Consider the following 25,702-nt stretch of genomic DNA (forward strand, 5'->3'; position numbering starts at 1 on the left):
CTCACACTATTCACAGCCAAAATAAAGTTGTTTTTTTTTAAATAAAAATAAAAACACAGACTCGGGCAACAACGGTATGTTCTGAATGCTATAATTCAGATCTATCCAGTGGGGTTGTCAACTCAGTAGGCAGTCAGGGGGTCTCCTTCCTCTTCACTGTCTTCCACAGCAGTGAATGGGACAGGAAAAGACGCATTCGCACCAATAGCGGTTTTTTTATTGACTGAAGCGCATCACAGGCTTCCAGCTTGCTCAGCCCTGATTGGCTGAGCTTGCTGGAAGCCATGTGATGCGCTTCAGCCAATGAAAAGGCAGCCGGGGCGCATGCGCACCAGCAGCCTTTTCTTTCCCATTCACTACACCTGGACCCGGAAGTGAGGATGGCGGCTGAAACTGGAGGGATGGTAAGTATATATTCTGTGTGTGTGTTTTTTTTTTTTTTATTTTTTTTTTTTTTTTTTTGGGGGGGGGGGGGGGGGGGGGCTGCTGCTGCACTACCCCTTTAAATTATTTTCCTGGAAATAACATTTATGGTCTTTCTATACATTTCTACAAAAAAAAAACCCTATATATTGCTGAATGAAACAGAGACACGTCTTCACATTCCCTAGCACGTGCCATGACTCCACTAGTGCACAGTCATCGCATGCCCATCAATGAACTGAGCTTCACCTGCAGCCATGTAGCTCTGCTGTACAAAGTGCTTCCTATCTAATAATTGGGAGGTGCACACACATCACTGCAGAGGGAAGATTGTTTCCCAGAGTCTTCAAAGCAAGATGTCAACATGATTTCCATTGATCAGAAGATGTCTGTAATTCATATAATCATTGAGATTGATGTCTCATTTACCGAGATGGCAGCCTGTCAAAGCTGTACAATCCTGACACATCAAGTACAAAATTACATCTTTATTCATATAGGATTATAAGGACCAAAGGCACAAAAATGATCAGTACATAAAGCTCTTTAATCCAAATATAAATAACTAGGTGATCTAAGGTCTTACATCTGTTCTGCATGGTTTTCTGGTTGTGACTGAAGCCAGTTATGTAAGCAGCATGTAGTTAGAAAGGGGATTCATACAATGTTTCCCACCCCTGTACAGTGATTGTCATTGGTCTTTGTCCCCATTGGGGTTCACAATCCATATTAAAATAAACCAGTGTGTTTTGCGGCATCTGAGAAAATTCAAGGAAATGTGGACCATACATACATACATCATGAAAATGTTGCCCTTTGAGAATGGGATGCTGACATATGCTGTAGCAGAGAGCAGATGCAATTCATTTCCCAAGGTGACACCGTTCAGCCTTTGAAATAAATAGCATCTGTGAAGGTTGCTATAAACACCACAACTAGGGTCTACATTCCTGGCAACGTTCATAGAACTGATAATGCAACAGAGAAATAAGGATTAGGCTATGTTCACATTCAGTAAAAACAGCGGCCGCAGTTTGACCTCTTCCCGTGGCGGATACTGCCATATCAGCCGCAGGAACATGTGAACAAAGCCTTATATTAGAAACTGAATTGTTTTATTTGTTGCATGTCTAAATAACCTTCTGTATAAGAAGGTTTAGCTGCAAACTAACCTTATGCATTTTAGCTTATGGTGTCCCTGTCACTTGATACATCAGACCTCAAAGGTTTTGACCAGTTGGGGTCACTGATAGAACGAGCAGGAAGCTGAGTGCTTCTCTCCCTGTCTTGTTGGGCTTCATAGACTTACTATAGAATTTGTTTCCTAGAGGGGGAGAGATGGGCTTGTCCTCTTTATTTATTTTAGCAATCTGACCCAACAGATCAAAACTTTTTATATTTTTTTAGGACAGTGACAGGATAGTTGTATGTTCTGATACATGGAAAAACCTTTCAAAGAAAGAGAGAAATGAATGACTGCATATTTGCTGCTAATGTTCATCCCGATCTCCAGTGTCTCCTCGTAGATGATATTTCTCTTCAGCCCTTGGTGTAGGTAAGACCGTACTCACTGGCTGTAATTGTGTATTAGATGATCCTGGAGGGAGGGAGATACATTTTTCAGTCTGACATGATTTCCAGTTCACACAAAGCTTCAAAACAGTTGCAGCTATTTGCATTTTTTGTATATACAGTATCTTTCTATAGAGATACCATAAGCTAGTGAGGAGGGGAGACGCAGCTACAGTTTTTCCCTCATCTTAGACTATATGCTGTGAGAGGGGAAGAGGAGTTGTGAGGACACTGCTGAAAATATGGCCATGTGACTGCAGAAACGGCAGTAAACTATAGTCACTCAATTTGACTTAAACGTTACACTCACCGTTTTTGTGGTAAGAAATACCATGTCTCTCCAATATCCCTTGTAGTCGCTTTATTTCTTCTAATAATCCAGTGTTAGCCTGAAACCATATAATACATCCAATAAGATAAAACACCACTTGAATACATTTTTAGGAGTGATCTAGTGGTGGGCAATATGGCCCAAAAAAATAATCTCGATTTAAGAAAAATTTTTCTTGATTTAAATCTCTATTTTTTTCCCCCTGCTAGATATGATGGGTGTAATAGAGCAGTATAGACAGTAGTAGTATCAGGAGTGGGGGTGGTAGTAGCAATGGAAGTGGGAATAGTATGGGCAGTAGTAGCAATGGCAGTGGGAGTAGTATGGGCAGTAGTAGTATTAGGAGTGGGGGTAGTAATGGGATAAGTATGGGCAGTAGAAGTGGGAGACACATACACTGGGGTAGAATGCAGCAGCAAAGACAACTTTCAGCAGTGTTATGCATGTACAGGGGACAGCACAGAGTAGGCACTCACAATGTGCTGATACACCTCAGCCGAGACCTAATGCATAAGCTTAATCACTCTGGGCTGCTCATTGCCCAGCCGCTATTCCCGGCGCTGCTCTAGTGGGCGCGGGCGGGCATCTCAATGGTGCGGGCCTCTCGTGGGTAGTTGGATGGTGGTGGACAGCGATCTTCTCATTGAGGGCGATTGGCGATCTTGTATGGGGGCAGGCGGCCCAGCAGGGGGCGCTCTGACATGCAGGAGCAACAGTTTGCCCAGAGCGCCACTGCTTCCCCTGCAGGTGAAAGCAGACTTTTTCTTTGAAAATCAAATTTACGATTTTCAAAGGAATTGAAATCGATTTTCAGAAGCTAGGCTAATTAATTGAATTAATTCATATATACATACTGTGCTACACTGCTCTAATGAGTCAAAAGTCAGGTGAGTCTGGTCTGTCTTCACGTCGCCTTCACTTCCCAACATCTTTTTTAAGTATCCAGCTTCTCGAAATATGTCTTGAAGCCGCTTCTGATATCCCTGGGAAGGAAAAGGGAAAACAGCTGAGCTCCCTGCATCATATACATGAACAACTCCAGAATAAAGTGCTATTAACCCTGCACAGCACCCCATAGCACCGGTCACACGTTCCACTACACTGAACAAGACTTTACATAATCCCATTCACAGTGGCTGCCAGGGGTCTGTATACACTTTGTACCTGTTCAGTGATAAGTTCGTCGTATAAAGACTGTTCTGCTTCATCCCACTGGCTTCTAAATGCTTCTGTGAGAGTTGGGTAGACTGAAACCACAAGAACATTGGTGAATGATGGACTCCAAGAAGCCGGGGGAGCTGCCAGCATCTATCCTGAAGGGGCATACCTAGCAGAGCGTGTGGGTGACACACCAATGGGGTTTCAAATGTCATAGCGTAGACACATGTGCTCGGCTCGGATACTGCAGCCAACTTGTTGCTTCTTCCACAGATCAAATGAACCTGTAGCCAAAATATATTATCATTAGGTAATACATAGAGATAGCAGAATCCAAGCCACAGACGCACGACATTCACATGTCTGTATAATACTTCTGTTGTTCAACTCCTTATAGGTTAAACAATAGGTGTCTTCAGTCTTTCTTATGACCTTCACTGCAGTCTAAGGGCCCTATTACACGGCCAAATCACTGCACTGACAGGCCACTGGCCGCTCAGCCAATCACTGCAGACAACACACAGGCTGCGGCCTGTGTTTGGCTGAGTGGCTGGCGGTCTGTCAGTGCAGAGAAGGCAGAGCTGCAGACACTGGGGACCATGGTAAGGTGAGTTATTACTTTATTATTTTACACTAAAGGCAGGGCTGCACGGACATCACTAATGATGTCCATGCAGCCCTTGCTGCCCGATAGTCAGCTATGCAATATCTATGCAAGTCAGTAGAGTGGTGTTAGCATTTCTATTTTTCTATTTCCCTGGACCACCAAAGGTGCATGCATTATACCTTAGGCTACGTTCCCACGGAGTAAAACTGGTGGAATCCCACCACCCTCAGTGTCATACTGGGAGTCTATGGGAGGTTTGCATGCCTCCCCTCTCCACGCTGAAGAATTGACACGTCCATTCTTAAGCGCAGAGAGAGGAGGCGCGTGAGCCTCCCATAGACTCCCAGTATAACAGGGAGGCTGGTGGGGTTCCGCCACGGAATTCCGCCAGTTTTACTCCGTGTGAACAGAGCCTTACACTTTCCCAGACCACCATGGATGCTGGCATTCACCCCTCCATGGATAAGATGTTTTATTCTCACTTGTGTTGCTCACTTTATGGCTTTGTATACTTGTAAGTGATACTCCATGAGGTAATAGTGTGAAATTAGTGTTCGTATACATTTTGGGGTGTCTTATAAGCCAACAGATGAAACCGGATGAGCGTTTCTTCATCAGTAGATCGCTAGCTCTATTACACAGGGTGATCAAGGCCTGTTTAGCCCATAATCGCAGCATGTAATAGTAGACTACAGATGTATACAGTTCCTGGTGGCCTCTGATAATACATAGTAACAGATAGTAATATCTATAATGCAGTATATAAGAATCACAATCACTCCATTGGCTCCACAGAATCCAGGTTAACCTTTGTTTGTCGGTTCTTGGTTCCACAAGCATCTCCTGATCTCATCCACATGCCAGTAAATGTATTGTTCTCAATTTCCCATTCTTGCCATATTCTAAAATAGAACAGAAATAGATTCAGTATACACTAAGAGATGGATAGGACCCACTCCAGTGTATACAGTCTCTCATGTCCTGAATGTCTTCTTACCCTAAAATCCCACTGTAGGCGTTCCAGCGGAAGGTCTGTTCATGCTGAGTAACATTGTGAAAAGGGCAGAACTCGTATTTGTATCTAGTATGGAGAAGAGAACAAAAGGGTGACTACATGGAGTCTACACACAGTCTAACAGGGTCCCTATACTATAATCATTTCATATATTCTGTATCAACATTATCCAAATCTGGGAAGAATAACACAAATAATTCAACATAAAATTATTTTTGTAGGGTCCAGCTCCCAACCCCCCCTCCCCCTGACCAGCTGAAGCGCTATTCGTCCTCTTCATTTTCTACTATGTATAGGCCCTATTACATGGGCCAATCTGGAGTGCCCGCTTGCTCGTTTCCCACTCACTGCCGACACTATTACACATGCCGACAGCGAGCAGCTAAGAGCAATGGGGTATGGGCAGCTGCAGGAGACCAGACCATCCTTAGCTCTGCTGCTGTCGCTCCTATTACACATCTGCCACTCATGTCTCTGAGTTATGCTTCTCTGCCCCCTGCTGGTACCCAATATCACTGCAGTTTACTTACGTGGATTCCACAAAACTGAAACACTTTCCAGCCAACCTGAAAAGATGCGGAGGTCCTGCAAATGCAACGCAAGTAAGTATGAATCCAAAGGCAACACAGCAAAAACATCACCCTGAAATAACTATGTACTGGGGTTGTATTTATTATTGCAAAAAATCTGGTTGAACTCTTTCACAGACAGCACCACACCTCTCCACAGGTCATGTGTGGTATTGCAGTTCAGTTCAATTCACTTCAACAGAACTTAATTGTAATACCAGCAACAAGCCATGGACAGTGTAAAGGTCATTTTTTTCCAAGCCTACCCCCCATCATAAACCATTTTCTGGTGTGCCAGAAATTTTTGCTGCCCTAAAGCTGCGTTTACACAGAACGATTATCGTTTGAATTTTTGTGATAACTATCGCATTTGAGCAATAATCAGCTTGTGTAAGTAAAGTGAACGATCAAGCGACGAGCGAGAAATCGTTCATTTTGATCTTTCAGCATGTTCTTAAATCGTTGTTGGTCGTTTGCTAAAAATTTGCAGATCGCTTTGTGTAAACAGTCTCTCAAAGATTCACCCTATGTGTGAGATGGGCTTAAGCGATCTTAAAAACGATCGCAATAGCGATTTTTCTAACGATTTTCCTAAAGATTTGTTTGTCTAAACGCTGATGGTTATAAAAACCAAATTGTTGCTTAAATATCGTTAAACGATCCATTGGATGAATTATCGCTTTGTGTAAACGAACCATAACACACATTGGCACAGTTATGAGCCCTTAGCCCTGTGTTACCTGAGACTGGAGCAGGATCTGTCCTTGGCTGTAGCTTGTTCGTCTGCGATAAGAACGGATTGTTCAGCCTGAGAGAGAAATTAGTAACACATGTCATGACCATAAAATCATTGTACACAATTCCTGCAGGATCGGTTGAGGGTCTAATGCAGGGGTAGGGAACTTTGGACGTCCAGCTGTTGCAAAACTACAACTCCCAACATGTCTGGACAGCCAGAACTAAAGCTTTGGGTGTCCAGGCATGATGGGAGTTGTAGTTTTGCAACAGCTGGAGGATCATAGGTTCCCTGCCCCTGGTCTAATGTGTATCGTGGCCCCTGACAGCAGGTATTAAAGGAAAGGAATGGATATACTGAATTTCGACCTTCACCATGGTTTTCATCTGTGAGAAATAATCTGCAGTCACAGGAGTCTGGCAGCAGCTTAGTCCACTCTCCCATTGTGATACAAATAAACATGCACACTTGGCAGAGCTGAGCATGCTGGAGATGGTAGACATAAATGTGTGCGCTGCTTACAGGCCTCTGGTGTATGGTCAGGGTCCTTTTACACAGACACATTATCTGACAGATTTTTTAAGCCAAAGCCAGGAACAGACTATAAACAGGGAACAGGTCATAAAGGAAAGACTGAGATTTCTCCTCTTTTCAAATATATTCCTGGCTTTGGCTGCAAAAATCTGTCAGATATATCTGTGTAAAAGAAGCCTTAGTTCTAAAACACAGGTGTCAAACTCAGTTACAAAACTACAACTGCCATCATGCTTGGACAGCCAAAGCTAAAGCATGATGGGAATTGTAGTTTTGCAACAGCTGGAGGGCCTGAGTTTGACACCACTGCTCTAAAGGGTTTCTCACTATAGTGAGTGATGGCATATGGGTGCAATATGCCATCACTTATTGACTGGTGGGGGTCCGAATGGCTGCACTCCTTCAAGTAATGTACAGCAGAGGTCCCAACCACAAATTATTGTGTATCCTAGTGAGATCCTATGTCATGTGTGATACAGATGAATGACATTGTTAGTTTGGGTGACTACACCAGCAGTGAGGGTAGAGCCATACGTTGTGGAGGTTAACAGCTGCACAATCTTACCGGTATGTCAAGTGACCACTGACCAGCACATGCGAGGTTAACTTCATCCACATGGAGCTGCCATGACATGTGCTCTACACTAATAATACATATAAGTGTGTCTGTATTATGCACAAGTGTGCAAGGGGGGCCATTGAGATAAGTGCAGGTCCCCGAAACAAGACCCGAATCTATGAAACGTTTATGGCCTATTCTTTTGCTGCGTTTCCACGGAACGATTATCGTGCGAATTCGCACGATAACGATCAAATTCGAACGATAATCGTACGTGCAAACGCAGCGAACGATCAAACGACGATCGAGAAATCGTTCATTTTGATCTTTGAACATGTTCTCGAATTGTCGTTGATCGTTCGCAAAAAATTCGCAGATCGTTCCGTGTAAACAGTCGTTCGCTGATTTAACCAATGTGTGAGATAGGCTTAAGCGATCGCAAAACGAATTTTCCGTACGATATATCGTACCGTCTAAACACTGATCGTTATGGAAAAAAAAAAATCGCTACTCCGACATCGTTAATCGTACGATCGGGCCAATTATCGTTTTGTGTAAACGTAGCATTTGGCTAGGCCATATTGGAGTACCCGACAGCAGTACATCACCTACCCGAATGTATTGGGCTCCTCCACGATCTTCATCTTTGTGGCTGCCGCATCATAGACTGAAAGATAAATACAAGGTCACGTGACAACACATGAATTACTCCTACTGCTTCCTGAAAGGACTACAGGTCCCAGAATTCCCTGCAATTACTACGTGGAGCTCCATAGTTCACTCACAATACTGTCACAACTGCAAAGCCCTGAATACCCTGGCATTACAATACAGGGGTGTTGCAAAACTACAATTCCCATCATGCCTGGACAGCCAAAGCTTTAGCTATATAGGCATGATGGGAATTGTAGTTTTGTAACAGCTGGAGGGCCTGAGTTTGACATGCACAACTCACAATACTGTCAGAACTACATATCCCACAATGCCCTGCCGGACTCTGGATAACACGTCATTACTATTGTATCAAAATTCCCTGCACTGCTGTCCCACATAGACTAACACGGTCAGTATTGCTGGGACTTGTAGTCTCGGTTTCTACTTACTGGTGACCCATCTCCTTACCAAAACACAAGAGAAGCCACAACCAGGCCGCCATGTTGCTCGGTCACATGACACCTCCGCCACCCGGAAGTGAAGCCGCGCTCGCAGTCAGGGATTGATTCTGTGGGTGACGTAGAGGAATGTGCTGCGCTGTGAGGCGGGAGGGCGGCTATGTGTCCCGGCTCCGCTCTCCGTCCCCACCAGTACATGACAGACTCTCTGCCTTGTAAGGCCCGGTGTATATACGAACCGGGGGGAATACCCTGCTAGCATTGGTTTTAGAGGTAACCAGCAGCTTATAAAAATCCGGGTGAGGCGGAGACGTGAAACAAAGTAGTTGTTGTAGAGAACACGTGAGAAGAGCGGCGGAGAGGTGAGATGGTGGCTGGGATGGAGGCAGAGGGGCCTGTACACTACACTGGCCGAGCTGGACGGATAGGTGTCCCAACCTACTACAACTCCCATCATACCTGGACAGCGAGGCATGATGGGAGTTGTAGTTTTGCCCCCACTATAGAGCTACAGGTTGGGGAGCAGTGCTGTACTGAGATTACATGGAGTCTCCCTATAATGACAGGTTTACTTGCTGTCAGTGACTGGAAACCTTTTTCTCACCCAGTAAAGCTAAAACATATACAGACCTAATGCTTTCCTGTATTTGTGTCCAGTCTATAGCAGAGATGGGGAACCTCAGCCCTCCAGCTGTGGCAGAACTACAACTCCCATCATGCCTGGACAGACAGAAAGCTTTGGCTGTCCAGGCATGATGGGAGTTGTAGTTCTGCCACAGCTGAAGGTTCCCCATCCCTGCTATAGACCATACATCAGAGCCTAGAAGTCTGTCTCATACCCTACAGGTTTGTTACAGTGTGTCAGTGCAGTGGATGTAGATATAGCAGAGATTACCTCCTAGACCAGTGATCCCCAAACTGCTGCTGTGGAACTACAACTCCCATGATGGGAACGCTGTCCTGGAGGTCACAACAATGTTTTCTTTCACTGACAGCAAGTAGGGACCTGGATTACAAAGTAGCAGTAACAGTGTAGCGTGATTTACCTAAAGACAAAAGGGGGTGGTCATCAATATTTATTTCTTTTAAATTAACTGCTTCCAGAAAGTTATATAGATTTGTAATTTACTTCTATTAAAAAAAATATCAAGTCTTTCTATACTTATCAGCTGCTGTATGTCCTGCAGGAAGTGGTGTTTTCTTTCCAGTCTGACACAGTGCTCTCTGCTGCCACCTCTGTCCATGCCAGGAACTGTCCAGAGCAGCAGAAAATCCTCATAGAAAACCTCTTCTGCTCTCCAGACTGATAGAATACACCACTTCCTGCAGGACATACAGCAGCTGATAAGTACTGGGAGACTTGAGATTTTTTTAATAGAAGTAAATCACAAATCTCTGGCACTTTCTGGTCCCAGTTTATTTGAAAGAAAAAAAATTTAAACATCCCCTTTAAAGGAGAAGTCCGGCCTTGGCAAGGATGTGACAGGGAGCAGGGGAGAACGTAACAATGAAGCATTGCTTAATTCTCCCCGAGCCTGCAATGCGGCTTCTGACCACCCTAGGACGCCACCGGAAAACATTTCCCCCGAGTTGTGATGATGTCGCTGCCTGTCCCAGCTGATGGACAGCCCACTCAGCCAATCAGTGACTGTTAAAAAGAGCTCAGGCAGCTACTATAATGTACTAAAAATAAAATGAAAAAAAAAAGTAGATAAGAGATTTCAATAGATGAAGCTCCCCCATTAACAGTCAGAGTATGCTCAGCAACTTTTGCCATTCATGTCAATGGGACAGGTCTTCTCCGTTGGCGTCTGTGTCCATGGGGCTTGCTCAACAAAGATGGCAGCTCGCATAATAAAGTATAAAAACACAATAGAACACATTTCAGTATCCAGATGTAATCTTGGTGACACGTTCCCATTCAGATGTTTGTGTTCCAGCAGTGAGCCATCATGGGGCGAAAGAAGCCACAGAAGGATTATAGACCCAAACACAAGGAATCCCGCTTTAAGAGGCCGTCCAAAAGTCTGGAGAGCTTCACCTGCGAGGTGCATGAGGCCTTAGATGGTAAGTCCTTTGTCTAGTGATGGCGGTAAATTAGAAAAACTTATTGAAAATTAAAAATATTGTGTAAATTAGAAGGGTCAGACCCCCACCAATCTTAGGGATAGGGGACCCTTGTCCCCTCAGGAATACTTGTGCTGCTGCCCTATTCACTCTGTAAGGGAGTGACTGAGATGGCGGGGCTGTAATTTTCCATAGTCATCAGTTCTATAGCTGACAGATCCCAGTAATGCAAAAGAAGAGCCTGTGGAACCTCATTTAAGAGTCTCAAAACACAGGACTAGTCAGATATCCCTCCGGGAAGGACCAGGGGGTGACTCCTGTAGGGAAACCACCAAAACCACTATATTAAGTGGCCCTATGAGTCAATGTAATGATAATGACTCTCCTCAGCTGGGTCCTTCCCGGAGGGATATCTGGCCAGTCCTGTGTTTTGAGACTCTTTGATGAGGCTCCACAGGTTCTTCTTTTGCATATTCATGTTTCCCAGGGGGCAATGCACCTAGGACTTCACTGCATTGAGCGCTTTCATTAGCAGGCTAATATTCCACCGGACGATTATCGTTCGCATAATCGTTAACGATTAACAATCTCAAACGACCGCTATTGCGAAATACCTGAAAACGTTCGCTCATTTCCATGGAATGATAATCGTTACTTATGATCGTATTTGCGATCGTTTTTTCTTCGCTATTGCGACATCTTATTCAATGCGAACGTTTTGCGAACGAGCAACGATAAAAATAGGTCCAGGTCTTATAAAGCGATCAACGATTTCTCGTTCGGTCGTTAATTGTTAACTGCTATTCAAAAGAAATGATTATCGTCGAGATTCGAACGATTTAACGATAATCTGAACGATAATTGTCCGGTGGAATAGGACCCTTATCGTTTGGCTGGTCTCCCTGAGATCAGCGATCTGTTTCTCTTATAGATCCCAGTAATGAGAGACTGGGTCCTAGATCTTGTATGGATTTATATTGTAGCTCTTTAATGTCCCAGTTCCTTTTGTCTCCTGCCTCTGTCCCATTAAAGCTAGTATCCAGGGGAACACTGCCGGAGAGGATGGAGAGGCCAAGGTGAAGTTCCCGTGTGCCCTGGCAATGTGGGAGCTGGGGCACTGTGACCCCAAGAGATGTACGGGCCGAAAGTTGGTTCGAAAAGGTCTGGTCAGGACCCTTCGCTTAAACCAGAGGTTCAATGGGCTGATCCTAAGCCCTATGGGAACGCTGTATGTTTCACCTGCCGACAAGTAAGTTGTTTATAAACAAATTTATATGAATCCATTTTTTGACACGACGCAAAGCTTGGAGTTAGACTGGCACAAAGACATGAGATGTTTGTTACAGTATAAATCCACTAGATGGCAGTATGCACCTGCCTGATCTCTCATAGTCAGCGCTATCCCCATCTTGAAGAAGTGATACATTGCTAAGACATGCCAGTACTTTGGGACAGGGCTGTGCAGTTAGTAAGGCGCAGCTCCGACTCCTGACTTTTATCAGGACCGACTCCGACTCCTGCTCCTTCATAAATGGCCAGTCATATACCAGGGGAGTTATTTATCACACCGGCTCAGCAGCTTCTCCCTAATGTATTACATGATCATGGGGCGACTTCTGAGGGAATGAGGAAAGATATAAAGCAGATTCTCCTGTGTGTGCAGTGGATGCAGCCAGTCTCCAGCCTCTATGTCCTGAACTACTCACAACTAGACTAGATGGAGCAGGTGGTCTTTTCCTGCTGACAATCTTCTATGTTTCTAACTAAATATTCACCATACACACAGAAACACTGCTAACAATGCCAGATACCTGTAATATAGAGGTCAGCCATAACGATATAGAGGGGTCACTGTGGGTGTGGGGGCACACACACACACACACACACACACAGCCTGCTGCAGCCATAGTACACACACACACACACACACACACACACACACACACACACAGCCTGCTGCAGCCATAGTACACACACACACACACACACAGCCTGCTGCAGCCATAGTGCACACACACACACAGCCTGCTGCAGCCATAGTGCACACACACACACAGCCTGCTGCAGCCATAGTGCACACACACACACACAGCCTGCTGCAGCCATAGTGCACACACACACACACAGCCTGCTGCAGCCATAGTGCACACACACACACACACAGCCTGCTGCAGCCATAGCGCACACACACACAGCCTGCTGCCATAGAACACTGAAGAAAAACACCACATTGAGGACAGAGGTTACTGCTGCACTACTTATGTCTTCTCCTCCTCTATATTACACAGAATATCTTCATATTACACTGCTGCTCATATACAGTCATCCAGCATCCAGGAAGAGAACAGCACAGATCTCCCCCCACACAATGCACTCTTCCAGCTCGGAAACAAACTGCCAAATAGTGACCGACAACTTTTCCTCGACCACCCTTATGTAATAGGGCCAGTGTCCTATTACTGATATATTCCTTGACCACCCTTATGTAATAGGGCCAGTGTCCTATAAGAATGTGGCTCATAATATATATTCATGAGCAAAACCTATAAAATTTATATCAAAACACAATTCTAAATTGTTCTAAGATTTTTTTTTTTTAAACTGGAGTCAGAGTCGGTACATTTTTTCCGGCTCCAACTCCGACTCCAGCCAAATCTAGCTCCGACTTCGACTCCACTACTACGACTCCACAGCCCTGCTTTGGGATCAGTGGGATTTCATCCTCTCGGATCAGCTGTTATCCTATGAAAGAAGGGGTCCGGGACTCTGATTCAGCATTGTGGCCCCTTCACAGTCTCTTCCTGCACAGCAGTGTTCTCAGCCATTATACTGTGTATAGAGCTGCAGCCAGTCCCAATATTGTAAATGGAAATGGAGCTGCACTGCAGTTCTCCTGCACGATGGGCCTCTGGGTGTGACTGTACAGAGAGAGGCCATGTTCACACTCCGCAGACAATTACATTGATTTACTGCAGAAATGGTGCAGACTTTATGCAACTGAATTTAGTAAACTTATAGTTTAAAGGTGGCGAGCCAACCCTTTTTTTTTTTTTTTATTTAAATTGAAGTTGATGTCAGAAATGCTTGGTGATCATCTGCTGGGTATCTGTGCCTGATTATAGATGTTATACATGCAGTCTTCTCATGGATCCACTTGTTCCTATGATCAGGCAGATTGTTGCGGACAGTGGAGTCGCAGTTATAGACTGTTCCTGGGCAAAGTTAGGAGAGACGCCATTCACAAAGATGAAAGGAAGTCATCCCCGGCTCTTACCGTACCTAGTGGCTGCAAATCCTGTCAACTATGGCCGCCCCTGCAAGCTGTCCTGTGTGGAAGCTTTTGCTGCCACTTTCTGTATTGTAGGTTGGTAATGACACAGTCGTATATATTATACATCATGTTTCTCCATTCAGCCCTCTTTCCTTTATCCTGATTTTCTTTTCTGTTTGTTTCAGGATTTCCAGACTTGGCCACAATTTTACTGAGGAAATTTAAATGGGGGAAAGTGTTTCTTGAACTGAACAAGGAGCTGCTAGAGAAATACAGTAAGTGCCAGGACGTAGAGGAAGTCAAGAAGGTGGAAGCTGAGTTCCTGGCTGCAGACAATGACAAAGATGCTGAAGAAATAGGTGGGCTACTCTGTTATTTCTTATGGCTTCATTATGTATAATTATCACAGGGGATTCTTTATTCCCCAAATTGTTTAAAAAAATACTTAGTGGCCCTGTCTCTTTGAAAAAAAAAAAAAAAAAAAACTTGACGTGATACAGACACCATACTCCAGTTTGCTGTCAGACTCCATAGATACAATTTCTGTATCTCCCATAGACTATAATAGAGGGTGACTGCTTATACACTGCCCCCTGCCTGCTGTGATCAGGGTCTGATTGGAAACACTTATGATGTGATATATATATATATATATATATATATATATATATATATATATATATATATATATATATATATATATATACTGTAATTATAGTATGATACTGCCTGATTTTATATGTGTTATACTTTTCATGACGCATCTTTTTCATTCTGTTTTTCCTTTTTTTTTTTTTCTTTTTTTTTTTTTTAAGATCCATTTGATGTGGATTCCGGCAGAGAATTTTCCAATCCTAATAGAGTCATCTGTTCAAAAAGGTGATTTATCTTATTCTAGACTTACAAACTCACGTGCAACAGATAAACAAATCTTTATCAGTATTAGGCTATGTTTACACTGTGTATTTTTTAACACAAGAACAGACGTTGTTGGCGATTAAAACAATGGCCGTTCTTGTCTTATAGTAATAGACTAGATTGAACTCTATGGGAACAATGGCCACTGTTCACACACTGCGTTGAACAAGGGCCATTGTTCAGGAGTGTCAACAACAGCCGTTGTTTACACTCTGTTTCCACAATGTATGGCCGTTCGGACAGCCCGCAATCCAGATAAATAAAATCATGTTTTTATGGCCGATGTGGCTGTATCAGCTGCAGGAACATGTCAAACAGCGGTCGTTTTTACTAAATGTAAACATAGCCTTAGACTGGAGTGGGTCCCGCTCTTGAAACTCCTCTGACCAGCTGTTTAATGACCATGGTACTCAGTGCTGCACCCTCTTATTACTTTCAGTAGAGTTTGTGCTGGTATTACATGGATGGGAATGAAATGAAGCTGTAATGAATTGTAATACCAGGCACAGCCACTACTAAAGGTATGGAGCTGTGTCTGGTGAACAGTGGTAAACTGCATCCCTTTCAAACATCTGATCAGTGAGGTGCCAAGATTTTAACCCATGACAATCTAATCCTAAGGCCTGGCTATCGGTTGTATTGCACTAATTAACCTCTTATAGGGCTTCATTAAGACATTGTCATCTGAATTCTACATCTCTTAAATTTTGCATTGAAATAAGAAGGCAACATTTACTATTACAATTTTTAAGATTAACAAACAACGACGACGATGATGATGAGGAGGAGGAAGAGGAGTCTGATGAGGATGAAGAGGAGGATAGTAGTGATGCTGCTAAAGGAAGCGATAAAGGCTCTGGAGAGGAGAGTGAGGAGGAAGAGGATGAAGGGCAGGCGGCATCTAGTAAACCTGTTATCTGGAAAGGAGTAAAAAAGAGACTCAGAGACTGAGCTGTGACATCCAAGATGAAATCATGTATCTATAGCTTTTTGTACAGCAAATGTTTAAGAATTAAAATTAATTTAAGTTGTTTTGTTTGCCAATAATTTCATGTATCTGTGTTTTAAAGGGGTTATCCAGCTTTTTAGGATGGATGTCATGTCCTTGCAATATGTCAATCCAGCGTGAAGCTATACAGCGGACTCGCAGCCCTCCCAAAGTCATGTATCAGTGTGTTGCTGGGAGAGCCGAAAGGACTTATTAGTACAGTCCTGTGAAGATTCAAACACTTTCGGCTCTCCTGGCACCATATTAATATATGATGCCGGCAGTTGCAATTGCACCGTGTAGCTTCATACTCTGTGATGTTATGGAGCATGAAAATAAGGGCATGAGAATCTTTTCTATTTCTTCACTTGCTGCAATGTCTGGAGCATTGTCTAACTCTGGAGCATCGTCTTATTCTGGGGATCCGCAGGCATCACCACCCAGGCCCATCTATACCTTTGACATGTCTTTATGACGCAGTGACAGGGACACGTTAATAAATGGTGATATATTATTTATTAGATCTTACCTTAAGGGATAGAACATACTCCCCCACCCCCAAGTCCTCAAATGTCTATCATGGAGCAGTATATAATGGACACATGGAGACCAAGGGCTCAGTTATTTCACATTTTATTAAGTCAATGTAAAATACAAATATAAAACATTTGAATCCCACATGTAAAATGTACCTTACGTTGTCATACCGATCTCTGGAAACATTAGTGTTCAGACATTTTCTACATTCAACTGACAGCAAGACCCAGATACTGTACCTAGAGACGGTCAGGATACAGCGAGTATGATTGTGCGCTAGGTGTCGCAGCCCGTGATGTATCAGTCGTCAGCGTATCAATGTTACATCACAAGTGTCATATAGTGATAGTCCTGCATATAGCTGAAATGGACAACTACAGTAAAGGCTCAAGTTTCAGAAAAGCTCATCTGTATGAAATAGGACCTTACATTTAATTAAAAACACTAAGGAAACTGTACAAGCCACTTACGTGTATTTTTTTCTTTTCATTTTATCAGCTAGCAAAACGAAATACAAACATGGCGTCTACTGTAGGGAAATTCTGGTGCCAGGCTATGGTGAAGCCTGCACATTGCAGCCTATGGAAACAACTTTCTGATGACTTTAGAGCAGAGGTATATGGGTTGTCGAGATGGTAACTGCTCTGATGTGACAGGATCTCTGTAATGTGCAGCTATGAATTGGGACCCTGTACAGTTATCATGGTGGACTCTCCTAACATCTATATAACATAATGTAGCTTTAACCCCTTGCCTCCGCAGCCTGTTTTGGCCTTAATGCCCAGGGCCTATTTTTCAAATCTGACCTGTTTCTCTCTTTATGTAGTGATAACTCTGCGGTGCTTTTAACTATCGTGGTTATTCTGAGATTGTTTTTTCGTGACCTATTCCTCTTTATGTTTTTGGTATACTTTGATACACTCAGTAGTTTTTTTGTAAAAAAAAACACAACATTTGCGCAAAAATTTTGAAAATTTACATTTCTTTCTATTTAAAATTTCCTAAGATAGTCATGCCACATAAACTTATTATTATTGTAACATGTGTACTTTATGGTGACGTCATTTGGTGAACTTTCTTTTACTTTTTAGGATGTTAGAGGACTTCGATATTTGTCAGCGTTCTTTATTTTTTTTATTTTTTAATTTTAATGAAAATTTAAAATTTTATTAGGGACCAGTTCAGTTCTGAAGTGGATTTGTGGGGCCTGTATGTTAGTTATCCCCATAAATCCCTCCACTGTTAAAAACTGCACCCCTCAAAGTATTCAAAGTAACATTCCATACGTTTATTAACCCTTTAGGTGTTTCGCAGATATTTAAGCAAGTTGGAGGGAAAATTTAAAAATTTCATTATTTTGGCAGATATTTTAATCCATTTTTTTTATGTTAACACAGCAAATACTAACTGAGAAATACAACTCACTATTGATTCCCCTTATTCCAATGTTTCTGGAAATCCCCCATATGTGGCCGCAGGGCGCCACCTGACTCAACCACAGGCCGCAGACATAACAGAGACAAGATTTTTGCTGAAATTAAGTAGTGGGAATTTTTTCTATTACAGATAATCTAGACATTGTCCACCAACCAATGAAATGTATAATGTAGGGGTTAGAACCTAATTCTTCTGAAACAGAGCTTAGAAAACCTAGAGATGAGCACAACTCGAGCATGCTTGAGTCCAATCATTTGGCAGTTGGATACAGCTCTAGGGAGTCTGGGAAAACATGGATACAACCTATGGCTGTATCTCTGTTTTCCCTAGACTCCTAAGGGCTGCATCCAACTTCTTCAGCCGCCAGTATTCAAACACTAAACAATTGGACTTGAGCATGCTCGAGTCGCGCTCATCTCTAGTTAAAACATTTCGGCTGTCTACTCTCTATGCCGGCCTATGTGAAAGGGCCTCAAGTTCACACGAGTCAGATTTTTTTTGCAAATGCCTTACTGCTGATATGCTGACATATACCACAGACCCAGAGCCCTCATCTAATGTGAAAATACTCTAACTCAGGGGTAGAGAACCTTGGCTCTCCAGCTGTTGCAAAACTACAACTTTGTAGTTGTAGTTTTGCAACAGCTAGAGAGCTAAGGTTCCCTGCCCTAACTCTGCAATAATCAGACCCTCCGTCTGCAGTAAAAATCTACCAGTAACTTCACTGTGAATCTTTTGGGGATTGTTCACCATTTTCCCCACCTGTCTGCACTGACTTTGTATGTTATGTCTCATACAATCCTGCAGGGGGTGCTGAACCCCTTCCAGCTTATTATCCCCCCATTATTATTTCGTGCCCAGGGTCACATATTGACAAATGCCAGAATTTCCACCGAACAAACTTAAGACAAAAGATCTTTACTTGGTCGGTGAGACAGAAATACACCGATTATTACAATATTCAATTAACACTTAATATTTAAAACTTCAGTTCTCAAAAAACAGACCAAAAACTTAACAATAGATAACAAAGAAAAGTCATAAAGTTATGTGAGCTTCATCTGGTCCCTTCCAAAGGGGCGTCTGACACAATACAGCACAACTGTGTTGTCTCCCCCAGCAGCCAAGGGGTTAAAATATTTACAATCCTTTTTTTTTTTTAGTACAGTATAAATAGTGTTTCAGTCGTCCTCCATAAACTTCTCCAGTTCTCGAAGCTTCTTTACAAAATCTTGTGCTTCTTTGTCTATTCTGCCATCCAGCATTTTCAAGATTGACTTCACTAAAGAAAAAAAAAAATGGTATACATTTATTAAAATTGTTGCCCATAGGAATCAATCATAGATACGTATTCATGTATTAAAGTGATTGTCAGACCCGGTACAAATCTTGTCCATGTCATAGACACCTGCCCCAACCCCCTGCCAAATTTATCCCATATCCTGGCTGAGTAGCATCGCCTGCCTCCACATCAGCCCGATCAGCTGATCACTGGCTAAGGTAGGTCAATGCTACGGGCAGGGATTGGCTAGGCTGGGTGTTAGAGATGATCGAACAGCGGAAAATCTTAGGTTCTATAGAACTCGAACCCTGTTGAACCTTCCGCATTTGATTCCCGATGCTTTCCCATTCCATGGGGAAGGAGGAGACAGCCCGGGTACCGCCTTGAATCCTGGGATTCAGCCTAGGTAATAAGCTGTATCCCGGAATTCCAGACGGTACCCGGGCTGTCTCCTCCTTCCCCACGGAACGGGAAGGCATCGGGAATCAAATGCAGAAGGTTCAACAAGGTTTGAGTTCTATAGAACCTAAGATTTTCTGCTTTTCGATCATCTCTACTGGGGATCAGGCACCAACTACCCCGAGCTCATGCATGTGAATTTTCTAAATATTTACTTCTATACTACATTACCATTGGCCTTGGGTCTTGTCAGCTTCAGTACAGTGGGCTGGACATTTTTGACACCACCGGTAATATGAGGCCGATTTAATCCGTAGATGACGTTCATGGGAAGGACAGCCTCACCAGCAAAGTCATTGGTAGAGAGCCAGTCGTGATCCATGACTGTGAACACAATGCAGGCCGACTTCCTCCGACATTGCTCCGATGACACAGAGCTGTGGATGATATTACATTATGGGAAGGACTTATTGCAGATACACATTAAAAAGGTGTCTACACACCAACATCTATATGGTACATATGTATATCCCCCTAAGCTTGCTCAGGTCCCTTCTCCAGGTTCTTCCCATTAACTAGAGATGATCGAAAATCGGAAAATCTTAGATTCTATAGAACTCGAACCTTGTTGAACCTTCCGCATTTGGTTCCCGATGCCTTCCCGGTCCGTGGGGAAGGAGGAGACAGCCCGGGTACCGTCTAGGTAATAGGCTGAATCCTGCAATTCCAGGCAGTACTAAGGCTGTTTCCTCCTTCCCCACGGATCGGGAATCAAATGCGGAAGGTTCGAGTTCTACAGAACCTAAGATTTTCCAACTGACTAAAACTGCCGTCACACAGTGGATGGGAAAAGAATGGGGAATTTAAAGGAAGGACTTATACCTCTCTATCCTCCTGGATCCACGCCTGGCATAGGATCAAAAACTGCAGTGGCAGTTTAAAAAAAAAAAAAGATCCGCTGCAGATTTAATGGTGCAGATTTGATGCTGTATTCAGTTATTTAGATTAAAATTTGCTGCGGATCTGCAGCAGAAAATCCGCTGTGATGTGGTGTGTGAAGCTACCCTAAGGTTACAAACCCACTTGGCGGGTCTGCAGCGAGTCTCCATGCTGCGTTTTTGCAGCGAGACTTGCTGCAGATCCCGGCCCTATGCTTTTAATGGCAGACAAACACGCAGCAGGGATGTACATCCCTGCTGCGAGTTTGTCTGCAGCCCTCCCCATTAACCCCCCGGCCGCCGGAGCTGATACTTCACCTGATCCCGCAGCCCCGGCCGCCCGATCGCCCCCCCCCCCCGCAGCCCCGGCCGCCCGATCGCCCCCCCGGCCGCCCGATCGCCCCCCGCAGCCCGATCGCCCCCCCGCAGCCCCGGCCGCCCGATCGCCCCCCCCCCCCCCAGCAGCACCGATCGCACGCCCCCCCCCCCCCGTGCGATCGGTGCTGCGGGGGGGCGGCCGGGGCTGCGGGGGGGGGGCGATCGGGCGGCCGGGGCTGCGGGCGGCTGGCTGGAGCATATACTTCACCTGGTCCCCGCTCCGGCTTGCTGAAGACATCGGGAACCGCCGGAGCCGGGATCAGGTGAAGTATCAGCTCCGGCGGCCGGGGGGTTAATGGGGTGGGCTGCAGACAAACTCGCAGCAGGGATGTACATCCCTGCTGCGTGTTTGTCTGCCATTAAAAGCATAGGGCCGGGATCTGCAGCGAGTCTCGCTGCAAAAACGCAGCATGGAGACTCGCTGCAGACCTGCCAAGTGGGTTTGTAACCTAAAGGAGAATTCTGGGCAGGGAGTTTTTTCTTTCAAAAGTGTTGGGGAGGATAAAAAAAATAACATGCACTTACCTGCCTGGCTCCAGTGCAGGTGGTCGTACACCGACGCTCCAGTCCCTGGCTGCTTTCTGGATTGAGAGGGCATCTGGGACGTGACGTTCCAGGCCCACTCAGCCAGTAAGTGACTGTAGCGGGGTTTCGCCTCTGCCGCTGAGTGTGTCTGGAACATAGGGTCCCAGGTCCCCTCCCAAACCAGGAAGCTACTAAGGGACCGGAGCATCGATATGTGGCCGCCGGGGAGGTAAGTGCATGTTATTTTTTTTATCCTCCCCAGCACTTTAAAGGAAAATTCCGGGCAGGGAGTTTTTTTTTAAAGGGGTTGTCCACTTTGGACAATGGGGGAGATTTATCAAAGGGTGTAAAATTTAGACTGGTGCAAATTACCCACAGCAACCAATCACAACTCAGCTTTAGGCAGTGCTGAAAGGAAAGCTGAGCTGTGATTGGTTGCTGTAGGTAGTTTGCACCAGTCTAAATTTTACACCCTTTGATAAATCTCCCCCTATGTCTTTTTGTGAGGAGCTGATCAGAGGATGCGATCAGCAATGATCTGTGGGGGAACCAGGAAGCAAGTTCTCAATTCCCCTGCAGCGCCACCACAGGGGTAATGAATGAGGGCAATCCTAAGTGATGTAATAATAGTCGGTGCATCAGGTGTCACCAAGGTGTTTTTTTGTATTGGTTGTGGCTCTTTGTATTGGATCATGACCTACTGGTGCTGCGGAACACTGCTCTAACCCATGGGTCTCAGATCTAGAATAAATCCAGAATCTACAGACTACTCGGATCTTAAAACTGGACAAAATGGTTACTAAAATACTTACAAGTAAAACAGCTCATCATACACTGGGTGTAAAGTTTTTGCTTTGACTTGTGTTCTTTGGCTTTTCACCATTGGGAAAATATGATGGGGACAGAGTTCAATGATGACGAAGGGATCACTAAGACCTGTAGAATAAAGCACGAGACATTGTGTAATGCTACACATATCAAAAAGAGTTTACTCAGCTCTCAATCTGTGTCACCAATATTGCTTTCCCCATTGCTATCGGCAGACACCAATGCAACAGCGCCCTATGTCAGATTATAAGGGGACAATGTTTTTATGTTAAGCCAACCCCAGGGTGTCCTGCTGCTAAGACTCCCAGCAATTGACTGTAAACTGGTGGAACCCATCAGCAAGCCTTCAGTTCCCCTATAGCACCTCCACAGGAGAAACAAAGTATTACACAATTCTCATTGGGCAATGTAATGCGCAGACAGGCTGGGGGGGGCTCCAGAGAGAAGACACTCATGGTAGCTGATGAACACTTGTATCCTGTCCGGGCAGCCCTATTTATGACTATGTGCATGCCTGTTACATTGGAAGCGGAGATAGAGATGGAGGTCAGCGCTTCCCATCACTTATAACACATAGATAAAAAGGACAAGAAATCTGAAGAATAACTCAGATATCCTTGAGCAATCACTTGCTATATTTACGTTTCTCACCATTTGCATCAAGTGCGATAAGATCGGCGGCGTGCAGCACCTCCACATACAGCTTCTGTTCTGAGGTCTCATAGTAGCACTTAACACTTATTCTTCCATATTTACTGTGCTCGGCTGATCTCTGGAAAACACATAAAGTGCTGGGTCACATACTGACAAAGAACCATTCACATTCCCGGCTTCAGCGGCCCTTATCACTTATTATCTATGTGTAATGTGGTTTATGTCTCAGATTAGCTGATCAGTCCTGTACACCTCTCTTGTATTCAGTTACTGGGACGGTAAGTAGCCTATGAGAGCAAATATGGCTGCTATCTGGTCACTATCTGCTATCTGGAGTGCTTCCCCTCCAATTTAAATTCTCCCTGGCAGCCAATCACAATAGGAGGAACTGTCCTTACTTCTAATGCAGGGATAGGGAACCTGCAGGCTTCCAGCTGTTGAAAAACTACAATTACCATCATGCCTATATAGCTAAAGCTTCGGCTGACCAGGCATGAAGAGAATTGTAGTTTTGCAATAGCTGAAGGACCACATGTTCCCAATACCTGTCCTAATGCATGACTGAATCAGATGAGATGTCTCTAACCTGTGGTTAACCTGTGGCTGTTTGAAAACTACAACTTTTTTTTTTTTTAGAAAGAAACATCTCTAAAACAAGAGGACACAGTGAGAGGTTAGGCCGCATTCACGCATTCTGTGTTAGTAAAAGGCCTGTAACGGACCCTTCCCCATATCTGTACAGTTCCCCCGCTCCCAGTATCTTATCACACATGCTACCCGGGCGGGGGGATTCATTACAGACTTTCCATGTCCGTGTTCTGTGCGGAACATGGAACGCGTAAATGCGGCCTTAGTTGAGGGAAAAATCAGATGCAACATGAAAAAATATTACTTTACTGAAAGAGTGGTAGATGTCTGGGACAAACTTCCAGCAGATGTGGTTGTAACTGGGACTTTTTATTGCAGAAATCTTTAGTACAAGCGATTTTAAGAAACTCTGTAATAGGTTTTATTAAGCCTCTTTTTGTTCGCAGAAAGCTGTTTTCCAGCCTCCTCCCTCACTTCTTATCTGTGCATTATCAGGCAAAGCTGTCTACATTACTGAGAAGCAACGGGAAAAAAGGGGTTTGCTGAGTCCATTATAACCTATGGGGAGGGAAGGTTCGAAGGGGATAAGTGAGCAGGAAGAGGATAGAGCCATCCCTGCTGTTTGAGGACTGTCTGGGCACATAAACACTGGATTCTGAGGTCAGAAAGGTCAGTAGTTGTTTTGCATCTATGTGATAGAAGATTGCAGGATGTTTTCTCCTCTCAGTGCTCACCCATCCCCCTCCCCTCTCCATAGACCATAATAGACACAGAAATCCTGCTTAGGGTAGTCTTTTTTAGTACAGAAGGAGACTATTTTGCTTAATAAAACCTATAACAGAGTTTCCTAAAATCGTACTATTGATATTTATTGATTTCTGAAAAATGACATTTACATTACAGATACACTTTAAATCTTCAATAACAGAATGTAAACCTGCCTGGGATAAACAAATATCTATCCTAAGATAATAAGAAAGGAAATAGTATAAGGGCAGACCACATGGGTCAAGTGGTATTTTTCTGCTGACAATCTTCTATGTTTCTATCTCCCACCATGCCCTATTCACAGCAGCATGATAGCCACTACTGTAATATGTGAAATGTGATCTATTATCAATGATTAAAGGCTTCTGGATATCAAGTATCATTCAGCCTAAGGTTACAAACACACTTTCCGGATCTGCAGCGAGTCTCCTTGCTGCGTTTTTGCAGCGAGACTCGCTGCAGATCCCAGCCCTATACTTTCAATAGCAGAGAAACTCGCAGCAGGGATGTACATCCCTGCTGCGATTTTGTCTGCAGCCCGCCCCATTAACCCCCTGGCCGCCAGACATACATTACCCGGTCCCCGTTCCTGCTTGCTTCGGGGCTCGGACTGATTGGCCGGGCGGAACGTGCCGGGAGCCGCCGAAGCAAGCAGGAGCCGGGATCAGGTAATGTATATCCTGCCCGCCCCCCTGCAGCCCCGATCGCCCCCAGCCCCCGGCCGCATGATCGCCTGCAGCCCCGCAGCCCCCGGCCGCATGATCGCCCGCAGCCCCCAGCCCCGCAGCCCCCGACTGCACGATCGCCCGCTGGGGGCGATCGTGCGGCCGGGGGCTGCGATGCTGGGGGCGATCATGCGGTCGGGGGCTGCGGGCGATCGTGCGGCTGGGGGCGATATACATTACCTGATCCCGGCTCCTGCTTGCTTCAGCGGCTCCCGGCACGTTCCGCCCGGCCAATCAGTGCGCTGCCCCGCCGCAGCGCACTGATTGGCCGGGCGGGCCATGAAGACCCCGGGAGCCCGAAGCAAGCAGGAACGGGGACCCGGTAATGTATAATGTCCGGCGGCCGGGGGATTAATGGGGCGGGCTGCAGACAAAATCGCAGCAGGGATGTACATCCCTGCTGCGAGTTTCTCTGCTATTGAAAGTATAGGGTCGGGATCTGCAGCGAGTCTCGCTGCAAAAACGCAGCAAGGAGACTCGCTGCAGATCCGGCAAGTGTGTTTGTAACCTAAAGGTAGTTTTAGTTGGAAAAACAGCGCCTCTCCTGTCCCCAGGTAGTGTGTGGTATTACAACTTGTTTTAATACCTCAAACAAACTGAAGACAGGTGTGGCGCCATTCCTGAAAAAAAAAAAAAAAACAGCTATATTTTCTAATCCCGAATAACCCTCTTTAATATCCAATGTGTAACATGATTACCTGCTCCTTACTGTTATCCATATAGTACTTTTCAATAAGTTCACTTGTAGAACATTTATTTAGACGCAGTTCTTCTTCCAAAAAC

At 44.6% G+C, this 25,702-nt stretch overlaps 3 protein-coding genes across 7 annotated transcripts in view; 1 reads left to right on the forward strand and 2 right to left on the reverse strand.

The window, feature by feature from the left end:
• Nucleotides 1-896: 896 nt before the first annotated feature.
• Nucleotides 897-8,686, reverse strand: GNPTG (N-acetylglucosamine-1-phosphate transferase subunit gamma). Its single transcript, XM_069983893.1, has 11 exons — nucleotides 8,627-8,686; nucleotides 8,117-8,171; nucleotides 6,416-6,483; nucleotides 5,637-5,691; nucleotides 5,089-5,172; nucleotides 4,900-4,993; nucleotides 3,654-3,768; nucleotides 3,491-3,573; nucleotides 3,181-3,309; nucleotides 2,306-2,384; nucleotides 897-2,020 (listed from the first exon to the last, which is right to left on the reverse strand). Exons 1-11 carry the CDS (start codon nucleotides 8,658-8,660, stop codon nucleotides 1,914-1,916), a joined length of 903 nt encoding a protein of 300 aa, XP_069839994.1. The 5' UTR covers nucleotides 8,661-8,686; the 3' UTR covers nucleotides 897-1,913.
• Nucleotides 8,687-8,759: 73 nt separating this feature from the next.
• TSR3 (TSR3 ribosome maturation factor) lies at nucleotides 8,760-15,904 on the forward strand. Of its 3 annotated transcripts, none has more exons than XM_069983891.1 (7): nucleotides 8,760-8,889; nucleotides 10,557-10,683; nucleotides 11,716-11,932; nucleotides 13,854-14,047; nucleotides 14,140-14,313; nucleotides 14,770-14,833; nucleotides 15,625-15,904. In XM_069983891.1, the coding sequence occupies exons 2-7, from the start codon at nucleotides 10,569-10,571 to the stop codon at nucleotides 15,821-15,823; spliced, it is 963 nt and encodes a 320-aa protein (XP_069839992.1). In that variant the 5' UTR covers nucleotides 8,760-8,889; nucleotides 10,557-10,568; the 3' UTR covers nucleotides 15,824-15,904. The 3 variants fall into 3 exon arrangements, with proteins under 3 accessions (XP_069839992.1, XP_069839991.1, XP_069839993.1); XM_069983890.1 differs by having other exon boundaries at nucleotides 8,889-8,978; XM_069983892.1 differs by lacking the exon at nucleotides 8,760-8,889 and adding an exon at nucleotides 8,899-8,978 and having other exon boundaries at nucleotides 10,560-10,683.
• Nucleotides 15,905-18,504: 2,600 nt separating this feature from the next.
• BAIAP3 (BAI1 associated protein 3) overlaps nucleotides 18,505-25,702 on the reverse strand; it is a 118,224-nt gene continuing 111,026 nt past the window's right edge. For all 3 annotated transcript variants that reach the window (XM_069983894.1, XM_069983895.1, XM_069983896.1), the window contains 5 exons: nucleotides 25,618-25,701; nucleotides 22,836-22,956; nucleotides 22,169-22,292; nucleotides 19,747-19,952; nucleotides 18,505-19,116 (listed from right to left, as the gene is read on the reverse strand). In XM_069983894.1, the coding sequence (XP_069839995.1) occupies nucleotides 19,016-19,116; nucleotides 19,747-19,952; nucleotides 22,169-22,292; nucleotides 22,836-22,956; nucleotides 25,618-25,701 (636 nt within the window). In that variant the 3' untranslated portion in view covers nucleotides 18,505-19,015. The remainder of the gene's footprint in view (nucleotides 19,117-19,746; nucleotides 19,953-22,168; nucleotides 22,293-22,835; nucleotides 22,957-25,617; nucleotide 25,702) is intronic.

The sequence above is a fragment of the Dendropsophus ebraccatus genome, chromosome 9 (assembly GCF_027789765.1).
Source record: "Dendropsophus ebraccatus isolate aDenEbr1 chromosome 9, aDenEbr1.pat, whole genome shotgun sequence".
Taxonomy (NCBI): Eukaryota; Metazoa; Chordata; class Amphibia; order Anura; family Hylidae; genus Dendropsophus; species Dendropsophus ebraccatus.

What these genes read in the sequence shown, in the direction of transcription:
- GNPTG (XM_069983893.1), bottom strand. Translation starts at nt 8,660, where the DNA reads ATGGCGGCCTGGTTGTGGCTTCTCTTGTGTTTTG. An exon ending in GAGGAGCCCAATACATTCGG is followed by an intron (nt 6,484 to 8,116) that starts GTAGGTGATGTA and finishes TTTCTCTCTCAG; the next exon opens with GCTGAACAATCCGTTCTTAT. An exon ending in TCACCCACACGCTCTGCTAG is followed by an intron (nt 3,574 to 3,653) that starts GTATGCCCCTTC and finishes TTGTGGTTTCAG; the next exon opens with TCTACCCAACTCTCACAGAA.
- TSR3 (XM_069983891.1), top strand. Translation starts at nt 10,569, where the DNA reads ATGGGGCGAAAGAAGCCACAGAAGGATTATAGACCCAAACACAAGGAA. An exon ending in TATGTTTCACCTGCCGACAA is followed by an intron (nt 11,933 to 13,853) that starts GTAAGTTGTTTA and finishes TCCTATGATCAG; the next exon opens with GCAGATTGTTGCGGACAGTG. An exon ending in TGCCACTTTCTGTATTGTAG is followed by an intron (nt 14,048 to 14,139) that starts GTTGGTAATGAC and finishes TGTTTGTTTCAG; the next exon opens with GATTTCCAGACTTGGCCACA.